The sequence below is a fragment of the Nilaparvata lugens genome, chromosome 7 (genome assembly GCF_014356525.2).
Source record: "Nilaparvata lugens isolate BPH chromosome 7, ASM1435652v1, whole genome shotgun sequence".
NCBI lineage: Eukaryota > Metazoa > Arthropoda > Insecta > Hemiptera > Delphacidae > Nilaparvata > Nilaparvata lugens.
In genome coordinates, this window is record NC_052510.1 from 45888463 (window position 1) to 45909679 (window position 21217).

Below are 21217 nucleotides of genomic sequence, written 5' to 3' on the forward strand. Positions count from 1 at the left end.
CCCTGAAGAGAAAAGTGAGGCCCGGTCGCACAAAAGCCGGTTCGGTTTTAATCATGATTATTTTCACGAGAACCAATCAGAGGCTTTTTCGGAAAGAAGGCTTCTCTGATTGGTTCTCATGAAATTAATCACGATTAAAATTCGACCGTTTTTAGTGCAACCGGCAATAAGTAGTGTTATGTATGTATTAAGAATTACATTCAAACCAATAATAATATTGACCTTTATCAGCATCTGGTGATCCGTTCTCTGGGTCGTTTCCGGTGGATTCTTCCCTCTTCACCCCTCTCTGTGGGAGATGATCTTCCAGCTGGCAGCAGTCCATCACTAGATTTTTGTATTCCTTACCACTGCAATCAAATATTGAACTCGTTATAACAGTTGTAAAATTTCAAATCTATAAAATAATAAAGGAAATAATCGGCTGTCTAATCTACGGGATAGGAAATGACGCATCATCACGTCTGAACTACGGAACTGATTAACTTTGCATTTTGCATAAGGATTCTAAACTTACCGAGGATGGACATAGGCTTATTTTGTCTGCTATAATTTAATTAATTTTAATTTAATGAATGAAACAAATTTATTCTATTTTTGGTTCAAAGTTTATCAAAGCACAACGAAACAGGGCTATCTCCAACTGACTCTCCAGCTCAGTTAGTTGCGAGATTGGTTCATGAATCAGAGGTTGAGGGTTCGAGACCTATCAAACCAATTTCTATTGCTGTGAATTCTCAACTCTCATAAAGATTATTCAAGTAATTTCACGTAATTTTGCACATAATATTGAATAATTATTATATTTTTTATGTTTCCTCTTGAAGAGAATTTACAACACCAAATTTTCCCCGGTGCAAAACACTGTTCCTTTATCATTTTCATCAACGACATGATAAACGTGTTATCAGCTTCAATAACTCACCTAATGACATAATTGACACAGATGATGTTCTGTTCGTCGGCGTTCTTGGAGCTGCAGACGACAGTCGCACACGTCTGCACCCACGTGTAGCCTCCATTCTTGTTCATCATCCGGTAATAGTGTGTCAGCACCTGCCCTTTGTTGATCACTGAAACCATAATCATTCATGATTCAAGACAAATATTTCATTTACATGTTCTCTAATACATCATTCTTCAATCTACTACAATATTCAATCATTTTACAACTTACAGAAAAGTACCTCAGGCTTGAGCACAAAATTATTCATATTCCAATTTATACGACAGTCCAATGTTGCTTTGTTATGTGTCACTTTCACATAAATAATTAAAAGCATACATTAGCCTACAGTCATGTTATAATAGGTGAGTCAAGCTGGGCTTACGTAGTTGAAATTAATTACGTTCAATGGTTCAATTAAATATAAAGTTCTATACTGAACTCAATCACGTCTACCCTTACAACTTGATTAGTTGGGTATGTACGGTATGTTAGCTTGAATCACCAGGATTTAGACTACGATAATAATAATAATCCTTTTGAATTTCATTTTACTCCCGCATTTTCATGCATACAAGATTGTTAAAATTACTCAAACGGAATTTATTACTTACAATCAACGTGACTTTTCCTAAGTTTATTTGCGTCTTCTCCATGACAAAGCGTATAAAGGTTCATCCCCATCAGTTCATCGGCAGTATAGTCTAATAAATCAGCTACCCTGTAACATTGAATATCAATTTAGTCTAAAGAGTATTAAAAATGTTATTGGTTTATACAGTTTATAAAAATCTTTGAATTTTCAATACACAACATTGTATTCTGTATTGTCTCTGATTAGAAATGTATCCTAAGGCTAGAACACAACGGCTAGGTCGATATGTAGATTTTGACAATCTTTATCCACTGTATGCCTCGGTTGCAGAAAAGTCTGTTTTGTTTTAATCGATTAAATACTTGGAGAAAAAATCACAGAAGTCTATAGAAGAAGTTTCTCTGATTGGTTCTCATGATATTTAATTTTGATTAAAATTCAACAGGTTTTTGTGCAACCGGGCCTATTTCTATTAAGTCTATATCACGCCCTCCCCCCTATATACAAAGATCTCGTCAGTAGTCATTTTAGATATTTCATGGGACCACCCCAGTCTGCGTCCAATCCCCCACCTCCCTGTTTATATCAATGACTTCAAATGCTTTTGTCATTGCACAGCTGTTCAGTAACATCGACCTCCACCGCGACTTACTCGCTCTGTTCGCACTTTACAAAATTAATGTTGAGAGCTTCCTGCTCAGTCGACTTCTAAAGAAACTTGAAGAAACGTTTTATATAGTCTAGTCCTTAATGATGGAGGCAATGATGAGCTGAGAGCTGGTCAAGTTCTCAGAGTTTGGCAAGTTCTTGAGAGTTTTAAAGTTGATCATGAGCTTACCTAGGTTCTACGTGTGCTATACGGAAGTCGAAGTTGATCCTCATGACGAACATATCTGTCTCGAGGCGTATTTCGTGGACACTGGGCGGAGGCAGGGCGATCGCTAGCGACACCATACCCAGAAGCGGAGGGGATGTCTTGCGGCTGTGGGAGAACGTGTATTGTGGCCTCATTCGGCATAGCACTAGCACCACCTGAAACAAACAAGCATTGATTATTGATTGATTGATTGATTGATAGGTTGATCGATTGATTGATCTTTATCACAAATCATAATGAATTGCTGGGTCTTGCAAGACAAATTTAATTGAATTAAAAATCATTGACAATCAACTACAATTCTATAATAGATAGAACATTTTATGTAGTGATTTGATAAATCCTTATGAACAAGCCATACGAAACGTTTTTTCAGGCGATTTCAGACGAATTGGCAGGGCAGGAAGCTCTCCAATAATTGGCTGATTATAAGCTGAGTCCCCAACTCCAACTCAATGAACTCTCTGATTGGCTGATCAGGTTTGGTGTTCGGGAATCAGCTGATTATCAGCTAATCGGAGAGCTTCCTGTCCTGCTGACTCGAAAGAAAAAACTTCTAATTTTGTTTCGCTCTTATCACCCTTCGACAAGATGTAACTTGATGAAAAATATCAAATATCGAAATAAAATATTGCATGATTGAATAAAAAATGAAATTGAATTCATTCTCGATCAATAAGACGTATGGTGGAACTTTTCCATAATACAAATTTGGTTGAGAAATGACTTCATTTATTTTAATCATTAAAAAGTATCTAATTATAGAATCGATGAATATTTCCAATATCCCGCCAATTACAACATACGTTCTCGTTGTAAAAGTAATAATGTTGTACTGTATTATGAGACTTCTCTGAATATTTCTCACAGATTTAATACTTCCCTATTGATGTTGCTTAGTTAAGCTTGGCTATTCTCTTTTCTCATCGACTCTTGAGCATTTTCTCATCAACTCCAGCTAACTGGCTTCAAGGAAGGGTTGGCGAAATTGGAACAAGTATTATCTCTCTGAATTCTCTTTCCGCCCTCAACTCTTTTCCCTGCTTTTCTTCTTCTTTTTCTTCTTCTTCTTCTTTCTATTATTCTTCTTCTTCTTCTTCTTCTTTTTCTTCTTCTCTCCTCTTTGCAACCCTATCAACACAGTCTGGCTTCCCAAGTTGGATCATCTACTTCAAGCCCTTAGAATCAACGTCCAATAAACGTCTACCCCTTTTCTTATTTCTGTGCAAATACCCTTTCATTACTGTTTGGGAAGTTTTGGGGGAGACGAAAGAGTGTAAGTGTCAATGAAAAGTACCATGAAGACAGTGATTATCATTCATTGTGGAGGGGACAAAACAAGTGCACAATATTGCAGCAGCTCAATTACTCATCACTAGCGGCTGGTGATTCAACCGAAATGTATGAAAACAAGTTAGCATGATAATTGTGATGTTTTTAGATTACTCCATAATACTATACCCAGCTAAGTTTCAGCAGTTTTTTCAGAAATTATTAATGCTCCTTAGGCTGGATACTAATGCTAGAACATGCATGATAGACATGCATGATGTAATGCATTGTTGCATATCGTCGTTGCAGTCGTCATACATTGTTGTTAGCTGTTATCACAGCGAAACACTTCAAGGAAAATTTATGTGGTTAGGTTTTTGTATCTTCGATTTTTTTGTTGTTTATTTTTTCTTCGCTTTTCTATCTTAGATAAAATTATTTTTCTATCATTAAAAATTGTAATTTTCCAGTGATTTATTGATTATTATTGGTTGTCTAATTTATGTTAGAAGTCTCTCGCTCTGATGATGAGCATGCATGATGAACATGTGTGTTCACACATCCTCAACAAGCTTGTCTTGTCGTTAGTGGCCATCCTAATGATTTGATTTGATTTTTATTTTGAAACTTATTTATTGTCCCATGAGTTTACATAACATGAAAAATTTGTACAAAATAAAATTATATAATTCAGAAACAATAATGCCCATAGGTATATTACCTGTTTGGGTATTAGCTAAAATGTTAATGACTGTGTCCATTACAAGCCGACGTAGCGTTCATCATGCATGATCTACAGTGATTAGTAACCAGCCTTATAAAACCGAGGCTTGCTTGTTATTCTATCCATGCTCAATAATCAATTGATATGTATCAATTTGATATGCTACAAGTCATTTGATATGTATCGATAATATTATAAAATATAATATTGTGAACATTTGAAAATGCTACTCGATAGAAATTAAGAAGATAATGGGAACTGTAGTATTTATACTACATATTGATACTACATATACTACTTATATTGATACTTGAACTACAGTGGTTTTATAGAAAGCTCTCTCCAGTGATTAAACTGACCCGGTAACCCGAAGACTTGAAGTGACAGCCTCGTTTCGTTAGCGTTGACTTCATACGAATGCAGAACGCCCTATCCAGTCCTTTGTACATTGACGTGCTCCCCAGTGACATCAGGGTTGCAACTGAAACATTAAAAATTCGAATCTGAATTATGAACGCTCCACAACAACATTTCTCATGAAACTGAATAAAGGAAGCTGTAACAAAGATAACTATTTAAAATATCGTCATTATGTTATAAGAAACAATGAACAAAGCTTGTACAAAGTCTCAACAAAATATACAGAGTCTTTCTAAATGATAGACCCATTTTCAAAAATTGGTTTTTATTGAAATGAAAATGCAAAATGGACAACCTTTATACTAATTGAAAAAGAAAGTCTCAAAGTTTTTTTGTTAATACCTTACAAGTGTTCAATAATTATGGTCTCCGGCTGCTGCACGATCTGCGGAACCGTATCACTGCTGGCGTGCACTCAATAACACCAGATACGCTTTCTCGCATGTGGGACGATATGTTTGCCGTGCAGCAGCCGGAGGCCACATTGAACACTTGTAAGGTATTAAAAAAAACTTTGAAACTTTCTCTTTCCATTGGTATAAAGGTTCTTCATTTTGCATCTTTACTTCAACAAATACCAATTTTTTGAAAATGGATCCATCATTTGGAAAGACTTTGTATATTAATTCTGATAGTGATATATTTTGATATGCTGAATACATAGATCTAACATATTTATGGATATCCTGAAACACAATTGAAGTTATCGTGTACCCTTTCATTTTATCAGAACGAAACCAGTATTATTCAAGAGCCATTTTCAAGTGGGAAATCAATTTTATAAGACTTGCAACCACTCTTGTTACACTTGTAAATGTCTGATAAAAAGTTGAAACTGGGTTTGTTGTGATAAAATTAAAAATTTCTTGATAACTTTCATTGTTCTCAATAATTTCAGCAGCCCTAAAAAAAGTGAATATTGTCAATACCCTCTGAATATTATTGATTGTATCTAACACAATGATTTCGTGTTTTTCTAGGATAAGGATTGGAATTGTTGTTGATAGTCTGAACAGAATCAAATCTTGATGGAAGAGACTCGTGTCAGAGGCAGCAGCTATAGACGCACTCCACCGATCCAGCCGATCTCCTCAGAAAAAAGCTGATCAGATTGCATTCGACACGCAGTGCTTCACGCGCTGGTCTAAATTTGAAGAGGTCTCCTCTTAGTACCGTCAAAATCTCCTGAAGAATGGGGACATTGGTACTCCAGTGTAGGATACGAGAAGTTTGTGTTATATTACATGAACATCCATTATATAACAAAATTTAAAAAAGTTTATTTTCTTCCAAGGTTTCCATCTTAACTTGAACTGTTCTAGATGTTGAAGCACTTCTTCCACTTTTGCAATAGTACTTATAATTCACTTTTTCGAGTAATAAAATTAGTAAACGTATGTAATTGGTAATGTATAAGTAGAAAAAGTGCTTCATGAAGTTTATATTATTATGATCATCTTTGTTATAACATGGTTCTCAACATTTTCATGTACGTACTTATTACCATGGGAGAGTAGCCGTATAATTGGTAGACTACACAATTTCTTAGCAATTTTTTCAATGACTTATCAACGTTATTAGGAATACTAATAGCTCTTCTGAGCTTTGACAGCTACTGATAGCTTCTCATAGTTCGTTCTGATAGCTACTTCTTTTAGCCTTCCTACATGTTTTATCTCAATACCCCTCAATTCAAAATTATCTGTTTCGGCAAAAATAAAGGACAAACTGATTCTGTCTTCAGAAGAATTTTTTCCCACTCTTTCGCTCATTATATAAACAATATTTTTTCCAATGATAGTACTCCTTACATCAGTTACACTTGTAATATATCCTATTCAACAATTATTTATCTAACAATTAAATGTATTCAACATTTAATGTTTTTAACCATTCAATGGATCTCATTTATCAACGAGAGGAAAGATGTGGCTCAGGCATCTCAGGCAGCCAAAGAGAGTCTACTCATATACTCATATAATGTAGTATCATAGTATAGAATACTAATCTTCATTCTATACTCTCAGCTCGCAGCTCACAAAATCCGTTTAGTATCACTTTTCTGGTTCAATACCCGTGCAGCCTGTAGCATGCAGCGTGATCTCCCATTACGTTTAGACCTGCTGTAAGGTGTCGTCTTGTCTGTTTCTTCTCTGTTTTTATTATTTTGTCTTTTTTTATTTATCTTCTTCTGGTCGGGTCGAATGTTGCTCAGCAATGATGGGCATTGAGTAGGTAGGTGTCTTGAAGCAGAACAATCGATGCGCACTTCGATTCGATTAATCGATAGACGACACCCTTTCGATTTCGATTTCCTCTCGGACCCTGCAGGAGCAAGTATAACAGGAGCCACGCTCCATAAGTTGGCTGGTTTGTCGCAACAGCTCCCGTCAAGGTCGCTCTCACACTCTCCTCTCTCTCTCTCTTCTCTTACTCACACACACATACACACTTCCTATCTCTCTTCATAAACAATGAATAAAAAATCAGTCTGAAAAATATTGATTGAAAACTGATAAGCATGTCTCTTACATCATACAGTGCTTGAACACTGATAACTGGTAACATATTCTCAACAAATCCGAGTATTCTTTATTGCATTATTCCTTTTCAATTCAAAGTTATGTTCATATAGGCGTAATTGTAGAATTAATAGAACTTCCGACTTCTAGGGATTTGCGGAGCGGAGAAAAATAGAGAAAGATACAGCAGCCGCGATATTGCCGTGCTAGAGCGTACAGCATTCTATAATCTTTGGTGAGTGTTCAACACATCATGATACGTATACGTCGATTCTTCTCTGAAAGAACTCCATCGACTGAGCCTGTTTGTCAACCTGGCAAACGCGCTCCTTTCTATTGCTATATTTATCATGGAATTAGCCGAACTGGTTCTCCACCTCCTTTCATCACTCTGCTCCGCAAATCTCTCCAAGTCGGAGGTTTTTTTAAATTCTACTACAGGTTTATACATTGGTGATTGAAAGTTTTATAAGCGATGAATTTCCGAACTCTATACGGATTCAATCAAGAAAAGGAGACCTCAAGGTCAATATTTCATCAACCTCAATCTCATCACAGTTTTCTAGGGAAGTTTTCAAAGACTACCGCCCCTTTGATCAAGATTACCGATGCATAACGTCTGCACCCTCTAACCCTCTGCTTCTCATCCCTTATCCCTTTCACTGGGTGGTGTGTCCCTAACTACTTGATATATTGAAATTAATCCGTCGCCTATTAGATACAGGAGACCTAGTGGCCCACTTTAGACCACCGTCATCCAGTTCTCGGCATGCATTGAATTGAGTTTTTTAGATAAGGCGTTTGGAGACCAAATCTATGTGCTTCTAAAGGTGCGAACAGAACGAGTGGGTCGCGGATCAGCTTTAGGTTTCGAGCGATGCCACTAGTCAGGCTTGACATCAAAAGTTGTCTTCTGATTACCAAAACATCCATATTTCAATGAATTAAATCTGGGTATCAGTTTCTTTCAAACTCAAATCAAGAATTAGTTCCTCTTCAATGTTTGTCACACAGTAGTCAAATACTCAGATTTGGAAAACTCTAGACACTTCGAAACCAGACTTACTATAATAAGACTAAGGGCCGGTTTCCGAGCTCGGAATTCGGCTAAGTTCTAGACTTTAAACAGCTGGAGTAAGAAAATTGGCTTTCCGAAACGGGGCGTAGTCGTAGTCATTGTCAGAGTCACGTTTGAATTAAATTTCAAAAAACTAAAAAATTAAACACAAAATAAAATAAAGAGAGAATAGTGAAAAGTTTCAGCTATTTTGAATTATTTAGAAATTTTTAATTTCGGCAAGGAAAATTGTTTCCAATTATAGGAATGAGAAAATAAAAACTGCGAGACTACTGTTCTAAAAACTGCGACTACGCCCCGTTTTGGAAAGCTAATTTTCTGACTCCAGTTGTTTAAAGTCTAGAACTTAGCTAAATCCCGAGCTCGGCCCTTAGTATTCTTCTAATAACTTCACTTTGCCTTGTTGTACACATCAGGTATCAATCCTTGTGCCAGATTAGTAAGGCATATTACAATCTAGTACAATAGTGCTCCCATATCTGTAACACAAAATATGGAAAGAGAAAAAATAGGAATCATTATTGAATACATTATTATTCATCATCACAGTATACAGTATATTGTTCCTTACTGCGTGGCTGTAGTGAATCATGAGTCTCTCTTCACCCATCTGGTGTATAGTTTTTTTTTCTATTGGTCAATACTATAGCCATCTAGTCTAAAGACTAATGAGCTAATTTTTTCTATCCTAAATTACTACTTAGGTGTATAGTGAGGCTTACGTTGTAATTGCAATGCAGAAAGATAGGAGAACAGAACAGTGGAACAGTGTTGCCGATACTCAGCTTTGCCACTGTCTTTTAGAGGATACTGAAATTGAAATTGAAACCGGTATCTCCTATGTAATATTAACTGTTCATTCATGCTTGAAATAATCAATTATATTTCAATCCTCGAGAAAATCTATTTTTCAATCATATAGGCCTAATAATAAATTTTCATAATTGAGATTACATATTTTAGTAATCATTCATATTCCTACATTGTTAAAAAATGATCCGGCTACGTTGCAGAGCTAGAAAAGGAATAGCAGCAACAATGTTAATCGAATATTGCCATTATGACGTGGACTTCACTATAGGCCTATTACGCCACCTAATCCTTCTTCATTGACTTGACAATCAAATGAAGGGGTTATAATACAAGGGGGCCAAGTTACATATTGTTAGTTTCGAGAAAATTGAGCCTAAAGTTTACTTACATTGATTAATTCTTCATTCATGAAATGAATATGATATTCACCTATTCCTATACAGTATACTATTTAGTATACTTTTACCAAATAAAACGTACAGTTTCATATCTCAAATTGCTCTCCTTTCTCAATTATCAGCTAAATAGTGATAAGAAGTATCACTTGTACCCCTTGTTTACCAAACAAGACTCTATTGTCTAGCTACACATAAATTTATCAAATTTACCAGCAATGAACAATGATTAATGACCTCATTGCAATATTATCTGATTCGCTAATTGGTTCTTGAGGTATCTTTTGCTTGGTGACATGGCATAATTAAGGTTAAATTTAATTTGATGGATACGAACAACCGTTATCTTGTAAACAAGGGATCCAAGTCACTTGGACCCCTTGTTTAATAAAATAAACAGCTGTTTGAAAATGTAGTTTAAAAATTTTACACCAGATGTCAGCACTGATTGGACGTACGCTTATACCTCTTGTATACTAGATTTTTACCACTTTCAGCTATCGATTACTGTAGCTAACTCAAAAAAATGAAAAATGTCACTTGGATCCTTTGTATTCTGACCCCTCAAATGTCTTATGTTGAAGAACAAAAAAATATCGCTGAATTTTGTTTAGTAGGACTTGAAAATTAGATGTATTAAGTTGAAGTACACAACAATATTGCTGACATCTTTTGAGTAATAGAATCCTCCACTTCAATTTTGTTGAGTCAAATCTTGACAATCGAATGTATTATAATGTTGAAGCACATAAAAATATCGCTGAGTAGCATTGGTTGCAATTACTTACCATCAGGGTTGGCAGTGCCCGAGGCAGAGTTGCCGCCCTCGTCGGAACCAGCACTTCCGGGTGAGTTGAGGCCCTGACCCTGCGACAGGCCGAGCCCCAGTTGTTCCGCCATTTCCGAGTGGTCCTGGTGGTGGATGTAGTCGAACACACTGCTGCCGGTCATCTCCACCTGCCAACACAACAAATCACAATGATTTTCGAATTCAATTTATGTGTAGAAGGTTGCGATATAAAGCACACGTGAAGAAATAAAAATAAGGTTTAGAGAAATCTACTGGTTGATAGGCCAAAATTCTGTTCTTTCAAACTAAAACAAGATCCTCATCTACAAGCAAATCCTGAAATCGATATGGATATATGGAATCTAACTTTGGGGATGTGCCAGCAAGAGCAATGTGGACATAATTCCACGATTCCAAAATAAAGTTTTGAAGAACACCGTCGATGCTCCAAGATTCAGCCGGAGCGACGATATTCACAGAAATCTGGAGGTGGAGTTCGTTGCAACAGAAATTGCAAAAAAACAGATGAAGATTTTGACTTCTTGTGATGTGATTGCGTATCAGGTTACGGAAAACGCTGAATAAAATGGCCTTATCGCACTGTCATGATTTTCAGATCTTATTCATAAGAATAAAATATTAACTCAGATATATACTCCTAAACTAAGATGTATAATTGAAGATTTTTCTTAGGGGTCTGGATTCTGTTTTCAGCGTATACTGTTTTATTCTTCAGGCATTTTTCCATGAAGTGTAAAATGGAACAAGAATGTTGCCAGCCTTACTAGGGGCCCTGTTCACGGCCTTTCAATTAGGCAGCCGGGGGGTCGAATAAACCGAGAGGCGTGTTACAGGGGCCGTGAGGGAGAGGAGGAGGTGGAGTGAGATGATGAGGGGTAACTACCCCGTTTCGACGTAGGAGGATGAACGTGACTATTTTGAACAAGTGCCGGCCATTTCGATCTCACTCGCTCACTCACCACTTTTTCATTTATCACTCGTTGAAAGCAGCTAAGTATCGATCAGTGCCAATTTACCCCCAAAAAACCTAAAAAAAGCTGATTTCGCTGGGGTAGAAAGGTCTAGGAACTATCGAGAACCCCATCCTATAGCATAGAAGCATGATAATATCTATACTTTTTTCATAATGCAATAGCTTAAGAATTTTTTCATTTCTGACAATTGAAAATGAGTTTTTGGATGGGAAACTTAGCCTATCTTCACCAATAAGTGCACAAGATTTAAAGAAACATAGCTATCAAATGAAAATCCTCTTTTTCATTTCTACTGTTGAGAATGAGTTTTTCGTATGGGAAACTTAGCCTATCTTCACCAATAAGTGCACAAGATTTAAAGAAACATTGCTATCAAATGAAAATCCTCTTTTTCATTTCTACTGTTGAGAATGAGTTTTTGGATGGGAAACTTAGCCTATCTTCACCAATAAGTGCACAAGATTCAAACAAACATAGCTATCAAATAAAAACCCTTCTTTCTCATTTCTAATGTTGAGAATGATTTTTTTGGATGGGAAACTTAGCCTATCTTCACCAATAAGTTCAGAATATTGTAACAAACATAACTATCGAATGTAAACCCTCTTCGTTTTGAAGTTGATCAGTTCTCGAATAGACAACATTTTTGTTAGTAGAGTAGAAATAATAATTTATTTATACTTGTAATCTCCAGATTGTGATTTCAGGCTGTGATCGAAGAGATCACATTAGGAATGAAGATATTCGTTCAGAAGAATGAAGATATTCAGAGCTCGAAGTTTTACTGTTTGGGGAGAAAAAGTTTACCAGCATCTTCGTTTCTGGAAGGAGCACGTTGACAGAATCTCCGCAGGAAGAATTCTACTACAAAATCTGTTATATAATATGAAGGGAGAAAGAGATTTCGGAAAACCATTGAAGAGATGGCAATTATAATTGTCTCATAATAATAATTATTAAGACTTTTGATAAAATAATATCAATTGTGAGTCGGAACAGACAAACATGCCACATCATTGAAAGCAAGAAGTATAAGAAAAATCTTCAGATTGTTTGATCAAGCGAGTTTATCTTCATAATCAGCGTAATAAATGCTTATTCAAAAGTTTCGAAAGTTTGTAGGTATGACTGCTGATGAAAATTATTGATCCTGGTTAGTACAACTAGTCAGTAGAGCAATTTTAAAATACGTTTCTCAAAAACATACAAATGATTGGTGAAGTATAACGATCATTTTAAGAATTTTGGTTTTGTCGATTGCTTCGTAGCTCTATCCTCTACTGTTAATCTTTACTGTTATCCTCTACTCTACCAAAACGTGCACAGACATCATATTTCAGAGAAAAATAACATATTGCACAGAGATTGGCTTGCGTAGCGCTTTTTGTCACAATAAGATATTTGAAAATGTTTAATCTGAATTTAGGGAGTGCAGCCCCACAAGATGTCAAATAATGGGCACCGATATCAATGTTGTACCAATGGTAATATCCCACCGATTATCAATGATCAAATATGTAAGTACTGAACATGATTAACAGGCGTAGACAGGACTCATTCCTTGAGTTTGTTTCAAGTTTTTATGGAGCTAATCAGACTTAGAAGACACTTTTCATGTCTGAGATTGATTGACAAGCTTACGAGATGTACGTTGGCTGAATGAAGATGCTCTGCTGTTTGTTCCGCGAGGGGAACAAGATGACTTTATGGCTCGAGGGGGAAGGTAGATCATGGATCAGCAGCTATGATGAGATAGCGACAGAAAGTAGCATCATTAATCATACATCCCAAGTCTTTTCTTGAGATTATAAACCAGGAAAGGTAGGGACAGGCACACAGAGGCAAGAGAACTACTGTCCTTACCTAGGTAAAATGCATTATAGTGAAGTGAACTCTTTTTTCTAGAATTTGAAGAGAGAATCAGGAATGAAAATCGAGTATTGAACTCCAATTCAATGAATATATAGTGGATAATGAATATTCTTTTTGTGTAGTTGAGAAGTTGATATTGTGGTAATTATTCATATTGAATGAAAAAGACTAAGAAATTGTCACACCGTTGAGGGGGAGGAGACTGTCTAGCTAGGCCAATGGCAGGCGTTCATGCCCTCGACCAATAGCAGTACTCGCCTACTAGTATAAATTCTGCTGCTCTTGTATTTAGTTTCAGTTTATCAGAGATTGACAATGGTGTAATAACCGAAACCGGTCTTTCTAATTATCAATAAATCAGTGGTTTTTTGACAATTTCTTAGTCTTTTTCATTCAAGATAATGAATATCATTACCATTTATTCATCTCGATTTCAAACTAATATGCAGTCAGTGAGAATTTGTTGTCTGATTGGAAGAAAATAATTCTGAAAAAATATTGCTGAAGGTGCTCATAGTGTTGAGTCCAATTAAGCTATACAAGTATGCTTGCATTGTCAGCCCCCTGTTTCATAAAACTTATGAGTCACCAATTACAGGAGAATCATCACTCCTACCAAATGCTCAATATAGGCGTTAAAATCAGCTGCTCCTGTATTAAGTGTCTTCTAGATTTTTATGAAACAAGACTAACTTGTAGGATAGCTATTCGAAAAACTTCCCTTATAACTAAATACAATTCAGGAGGCTGGGTTGATAAAAATTTTCTTTAGCATGAGAAGCTCGTTTATGAATAGTCCGAATTCTGTACTGAGGTAAGATTCTGTACTGTAACATCTCTTGATTGAGTTGCGAACCCATCTAATTTGAACAGTAATCTAATACCAAAATTCATAGTTAATCATACTGCAGCATGTAGGAATCTGCTCTCTTTAAGGACATCAACTATTGGCGTCCCAATTATTCAAACATGTAATACACTAACCACATGGTCGGGATAAGATGAAGATTCAAAACTGGGAAGAATTCTTCAATGTTTTTAGAGAGAACGATTAATATTAAATTACAGTGAAACCTCGATACAGTAGGTTACTGCATCCCAAAGGACCGCTCAAAAACTGTACTATTAAGAGGTCTGTATTAAATCGAAGTGTATTATATCAAGGTTGAATGCTATGGACTGCAGAAAAATGTACTATAACGGAGTATACTAAACGGAGAGTATACTATATTGAGGTTCAACTATGTATCCATAAGTTCGATAAATCATAAAGTTTCGTGCATAGATTAGGTTCAGGACGTGATCAATAAATAGTGACTGAAATTATATAAATGTATCATATACATCCCACATATCCAGAATACAATGAAGTTTCGTTTATCCGGAGGGAATAACCGAAGTTAATTGCAATTCGAAGAAAAAATGTATTATAACGGAGTCTACTATATCGAGGTTCAACCATGTATCCATAAGTTAGATGTATGATAAAGTTTCGTTCATAATTGGGTTTTAGCACGTGATCAATAAATAGTCACTCAAATCATATAAATGTATAATATATCCCATATATTCAGAATATAATGAAGTTTCGTTTATCCGGAGGGAATAACCGAAGTTCAAGTTAAAGTTTTGTGCTAAGAAAGTAACCCCACTTCGAGGTACCGACTGGAAAGTTCAGAAGTTATGTTAGTTTGTTGGTAGCAGTACAGTACAGCACCGCTGCTGCAGCTGCTGGCCGTAAATGCCATGATAAAGAGTAGTTTTACCACGATAGAGACAGAGTATGTCACCGAGAGACGAGTGATGGTGTAGTCCGGGGGGTTGATAATGGTAGGTGCGGGGAGGGGGATCGGCAGCCATGTTTGTTGGGAGATCTCGCTCGCCGGGGCTGCCGAAAGGATGCTCGTCACGTACCGGGTACAACGTGCTCCACATCCCGAATGTCCCGGGACCCCCAGCCAGTCCCCCCCGCAAAAGAGTTCTTCTCCGGGACGCAATCAATAGCTTCTCCACGGTCGCCAACCGACGACTTCAAACCTAGCTTTCCCGGGGAAAACTCACTGTGTGCTGCAAAACGGAAATTATCGGCCTCCAACGGTTTATGGAAAATTTCAGGGAAAAAAATGGGGGTTTCGAGGATAATATAAGAGGAATTCATTACTGGAACTCGTTGGTTTTAAAAATGATGGTTTCTTGTTTATCCCCTTCCAATGTTTTGTGGAAAATTTCAGCGAGAAATTTGAGTTTTTCGAGGATAGTATACGAGGACTTTATTCCTGGAATTCGTTGGTTTTGAAGATGATGATTTCTTGATCCACTTTGAACTGCGATGTATTAAAACACTATTTCACTGTTTTATACAACGATATACAGTCGATTATTTTTTTCAATGCATATTTCAAGTATTTGATTAACTTTTTGTGAATGTTGATAATGTGTAGAGAAAAATAGTAAACAAATTTGTCAAGGAAAATACTTAATAAATACTTTTATTGATCCTAAATATATTTCTAAACGTGATCATTTCATTTGAATATACTGGTAAACAATAGAAAACCACTTCAAATTGAATTTCAATGGAATTATAAAAAGTCACCAAAACTTGTATTAAACTAGATCTTGTATGATGAGAACTCAGGAACTCAGAAACAAGTATCCTCTAGGTTCATCTGAATGAAATCTTATCCTGATGGTCATAATATCATACTGATAGTTCTTCTCATAATGAGAATTCAGTTCATCGAATACATTGATGGGTTCTAAAAGACATTTATCTGCCAGTTTAGTCCAAATTCCCCTTTCGCTTGATACTCATTTGGTTTGTTTCTTAACTTCCACCAATTTTGACTTAACACTTTCTCACTATAAGAATCTCTTATTTCTCACATAGAATATTCCAAACTTCCCTTTTGGTTCATACTATCTTCCTACACTTCCGACTAATATTTCAACAGAAGCATTAATGAGACTCCTTGACTCATTCATGAACTATCTCTCATTCACTGCATGAATCAGGCTCTTTGAACTATCCCACAACCACTGGATGAGCTTCTTGACTTATTCATGTACAAACTTTCATAAACCACTGCATGAGTCATGCTCCTTTACTCATTCATGTACAAACTACCATCAACCACTTCATGTATCCCTTGACTCATATACAAACTCCAATCAACCACTTTGTCTCAAAGCAAACATGTTTCAGGCAGAGGCACTCGACTCATGAACGATAAGAAAACGTAGTGGCCCATTTCTTGAACAGGCCTACAAGCGACGACACAAATTAAGTATTCCCCAGGCAGCGAATCGAGCAGTTTTGGATCCTGAGACCTTTGTAGACATTATGGGCTGAGGTGTAGCAGACTCACCGGAAACCATGCGTTATGCCTTTGCATACAGATGCCGGTCGGTAGCGCGTCTTAAAGGGGTTAGGTGATTGTGGACGGGTTTGGGGGTGGAAGGGGGACCTTCTTCAAGAAGCTGAGCATGTATCACATGCGAGCTGAATACACAAGTGCAAATCATCATGCATACATACATTATTGTACTCCTTCATCACACATGCACACAGACATAGGCTGTGTATGTGTATGCATATGTATGTATGCCCGCTAACTCCTTCCACAGGCCGACAATGAATCAAGGTCTGATAGGAATCGAGCCTAACTGAGAGCTGCTGTGTTGTGCGTTTCAACAACTTGGAAAGCGAGAAGACCAATACCAAAGAGGATATGATCACTCTTAGTTGGTTTCTATTTTACTATGACAATATAGCAGTGTTAAAGCACTGAGGGCAGAGGATTGTGCTTTTCAACAACTTGGAAAGCGGGAAGAACCAATCCGAGTGACACAAAAGATTCAATATGGGGATGAATGGATTCAGAGTTGTAGCTTCTGGTATAGGATGAATGATCGGGAATGAGTAGAGTCGTGGAGTCAAAAAAGGTTTCATGGATGAGTGGAGTCTGCATCTCAGTTTGAAAGAATCCCTTCTTAATGAAGAATTATGAATTCGAATGGATTCCAGAAAAATGCGGGTGAATGAATCTGGGATGAGAAGGAGATTTGGTGAAGAAAAGTTGGGGAAATGAGAGAAAACTTGTACATAAGAAAAATTATAATCTTGATAATTCCTCCATTGGGAAACTTGGACATAAAAAAAATAATAATATAGAGATCTAAAAATGTCAAGAAGAGTCGGGAAAATGAGAACATGAGTAGCTTTTTGAGATAAGTAGATGGGGTCGAATTTTATGTAATTTGAGAGAATCTCACATTCTACTAGAGATGTGGAAGAATCATTAAATTTAAATTTAAATATGGATTAGTAAATGGTTTCAAGAAAGAGAAGAAATAATGATTAGAAGATAAATTGAAGAGGAAAAGGAGGAGTATGATTGAAGAATGAAAAAACGCATGATAAACATAAAATAAGGTAACTTGTTGGCTGTGCTAGTGTTTGCGTCCACAGCGATAAACAATAAGCAATAAACTCCGGTAGCTGCTATAGGTGACGTCTCCGACCATAAATTCTATGCTCCACCATCAAATTTAGATTTATTTTATTGAACTAAGCTTCCATCTTAGTCGCGTCTGAACAGCAGTTTATCACGTAGACGTAACAATACTGGAATATTATTAGATATATTTTGACTCTCAACAAATTTATATTCAGTGCGTTTATCATTTTACAAAGGTTTTCTATGCCCTACCATGAATTGCCAATGCCATACACTCTTCATTCGGTGTTTTATGAATGATTAGATCAATGAACTTTTTTGAAGTAACTACTTATTACAAACTTATCACAAACAAGCAGCAGAATACGAAAGTCTGAAATGACAAATTTCAATAGACAATTCACGTTTTGGATTGTGAATTATTTTTCGTAAATTCTGATAGTACTGTATATTATGAATTCAATTTTATGTTGACAAATAGAACAGAGTAAACTGCAACATACTTCAATTCTTTTCCTGCGATCTCTCGAAAATTTGTAGTGAATTCCAAGGAGTTTCATGACATTCAATAAGAGTAATAAATTCACATCTAGAATATACTTCTGATGGAAACTTCATCAACAATATTACGATGCTGCTGTCCATCAGAATATACACAATATTATTATAACTATTTCTTAATTTCTTGTATAGTCAGTTTTTGAGTCGAGTTTTCTATAACGAGCTAAGCAATCAACCTGTTATTATGATAATTAATGAGATAAAAATTTCTGTCCCTTGTAAAAGTGTGAATGTGCTGGTGATGAATAATTGAAAAATCTTGATACGCATAATTTTTACTTGACCCTCCTCACACACAGACTCAATTCTGGGTAAGGAGTACTCAGTATTCTGGAATTATTGTATAATATACATTTCAAATGTTTCTAAAATGTTTTTTTTTTTTTTTATAAACCTTATTCATTCATTCATTCATTCATGAGATATCAGGAGAATGTTTCAAACTTCGATACAAATTCAACAGTTGATTCATAATGTCAAGAGAACACCATTGGAAAAACTTGATTTTTAAAATTTGTGACCTCACAAGTAGTGAAATAAATAGCACATCAATAGTTTAACACCAACATAAAAATAACTCGAACTAGTAGTAGGCCTTCACAAAGCATCGATATGTTTTCATTAGAGTTGCAATGTATCGCTTGACTGGTGAGAGTGAAGTGGGGTAGTATAAGATGAGAAATCTTGACTGGAATATTTATAGGGTTGTATATATCAGTGAGCATGCCACAATTGTGTAAAAGTGAAGGTTCTTTCGCTATGCGACTACTTTGCTGTTCTTTTTAACCCCCTCCCCAGATTGCCTCAAAAACACCCTCAACTGCATCAATAGTGCGAGACCGATAAATCCGACTTGCCTCTTCTTGCTTCATCCCTCACCAAGTGCCTATTATTCATCCCTTGGTCCCTCAGGGCGAATAAATATTTTCCCGTCGCTAAAAAACGCCTACACAGCTGTACGTAGAAGCTGCCGCCTGAGCATTTTATGTTTATATTTATGAAAAAGAGATTGAGAATGACTCAAATAAAATGTGAACAGCCTCGTAAGTACGAGTTCATCAATTATTCAAGGTGAATAACAACTGAGGATGTGAACACTGGTTGTATTTTTCCTAACGTTTTGGTAGGGTTTCTACTGAATGTTGGATTCTCAATCCACTTGAACATGTAATATCAGTGATATATTGCTCAAAAAAGTAGTTCTAAAATGCCTTTAGTATCCTATTTGGTAAGTAGATTACTGGAAAATATTTCGTACTATAGACAGTGATAAGAATGAATCTTATCATACAAATGCGGACAACTCTTTAAAATCTGCAATTCAAAAAAAAACACAAAAACGGTTCGACTTACAAGATTGGTTGACTATATCTTCATAATTTTGTAGTGTGTATCTTCAAAATGAGAGTAAACAGTCTAGGAAATTTCAAAACCATTTAGAACAAAATTGTATTCTCAGACAAACTGATGAATCACAAAGTACAGATAGTGATAGAGTCAGTGTTTCAAAAGTTGAAACGTTTGTAGTATTCACTGGAAATACCGGTATGCAGTGAAAAATTTGGTTCAGGCAGTTAGTAAAATGTTGGTAAAATTGTGATGTCCATTCAATTACTCTAGGTATAGGAGCGCTTTCTATTCAGATTGGATTCATAACTTATGATATTAAGATAATGTGGTTTCATTATTATTGATGATGATGAATAAATTATCTACCTTGGAAAACTCTTTTTGGAGTTGAATCAGTTCTCAGATCTCGATCAAGTGAATAATAAGAAATTCACAAGATTTAGCCTTAGAGTTTCACAGGTTCACACACTTGTAGCCGACGTTTAATTGGCTGCCTTAATTTCAAAAGTGGAGGGCAAAGTAAAGGCGCAGCCGGCCTTCTCTTCCACTCTTTCTACGCCATACAATAAAGCTATCACCAGTAAAAGTTGAGTAGCCTAAATGAATCAATGACACTTCCTGAACAGATTTTTCGATGATGTCCTGAAACAAATTGCTGAGATTTTCACATTTTTTAGATCACATACACATCACTCAACGGATGTAATGCATTTGATCGAGCAGTGCATAGGTGGGTAGTCATGACTCCTGAAACAGATTAATGACTTTCTCACAGACAGAAAGACCATTGTTAACGGAGCGTAACGCTGCGATTCGATCTTCAATGGCAATGATGAATCTCCGATCGGAATATTGAAGCTTTGAAACGGTCTGTTGGCATCCTATACCATTGTATCGCTTTACAGGTGCCTCTCTGACACCTGTAGGTGTTCAGCCCTACATTCCATACTCGACATGAGTGTTCTACCCCGTTAAGTAGCTTGAAATTGTTTCTTACGTGTTCAAACACTGCCGACAACAGCTACTGTGCGGCTAGTAGTTACGATGATAGACCACCCGCGGGCTAACTCTGTGGGATGCTAGATGGCTGGATCATCAATGATCTTATTTTCAAGTTCTGCAGCACAATCGAGTCGTGGATCTTTGGAGTATATTATTCCATAACCGAAAACATTACAGGAAAGTTACAACGCTTGTGCTAAACCCAAATCAACATTATGATGTTACAAATCTACATGTGGAGCCAAGTTAAGTATCCATGCACTATATTATTACGAAACTAAGAACATTGTAGGGATAGAGCTATAGCCTTATACGAAAAGAAACGTTTTTTGCTAAGCCCAAATCAATATTTAAGATGGTAATAAATTGGAAGTTGCATTTGTTCAAATGCTAATTTATGTATAATTATTATTAAACGAAAATCCCAATTGAATGCTGTAAATCACCCCGAAGACTTCTGCTACTGCAAATATTGACAGCTAGATGGTAAACAGCTACTATACAAAAATTATTTGTCAGCCCAGGAACTCAATATTTGAGACGTT

The 21217-nt window shown here is 36.3% G+C and overlaps 1 protein-coding gene across 5 annotated transcripts in view; it reads right to left on the minus strand.

Moving 5' to 3' along the window:
• The window catches only part of LOC111056776 (protein trachealess), a 293770-nt gene that overhangs the window by 2587 nt on the left and 269966 nt on the right, over positions 1 to 21217 (minus strand). For all 5 annotated transcript variants that reach the window (XM_039432905.1, XM_039432904.1, XM_039432908.1 and 2 more), the window contains 6 exons: positions 10431 to 10599; positions 4774 to 4895; positions 2380 to 2573; positions 1561 to 1667; positions 926 to 1073; positions 223 to 350 (listed from right to left, as the gene is read on the minus strand). In XM_039432905.1, coding sequence (XP_039288839.1) covers positions 223 to 350; positions 926 to 1073; positions 1561 to 1667; positions 2380 to 2573; positions 4774 to 4895; positions 10431 to 10599 — 868 coding nt within the window. The remainder of the gene's footprint in view (positions 1 to 222; positions 351 to 925; positions 1074 to 1560; positions 1668 to 2379; positions 2574 to 4773; positions 4896 to 10430; positions 10600 to 21217) is intronic.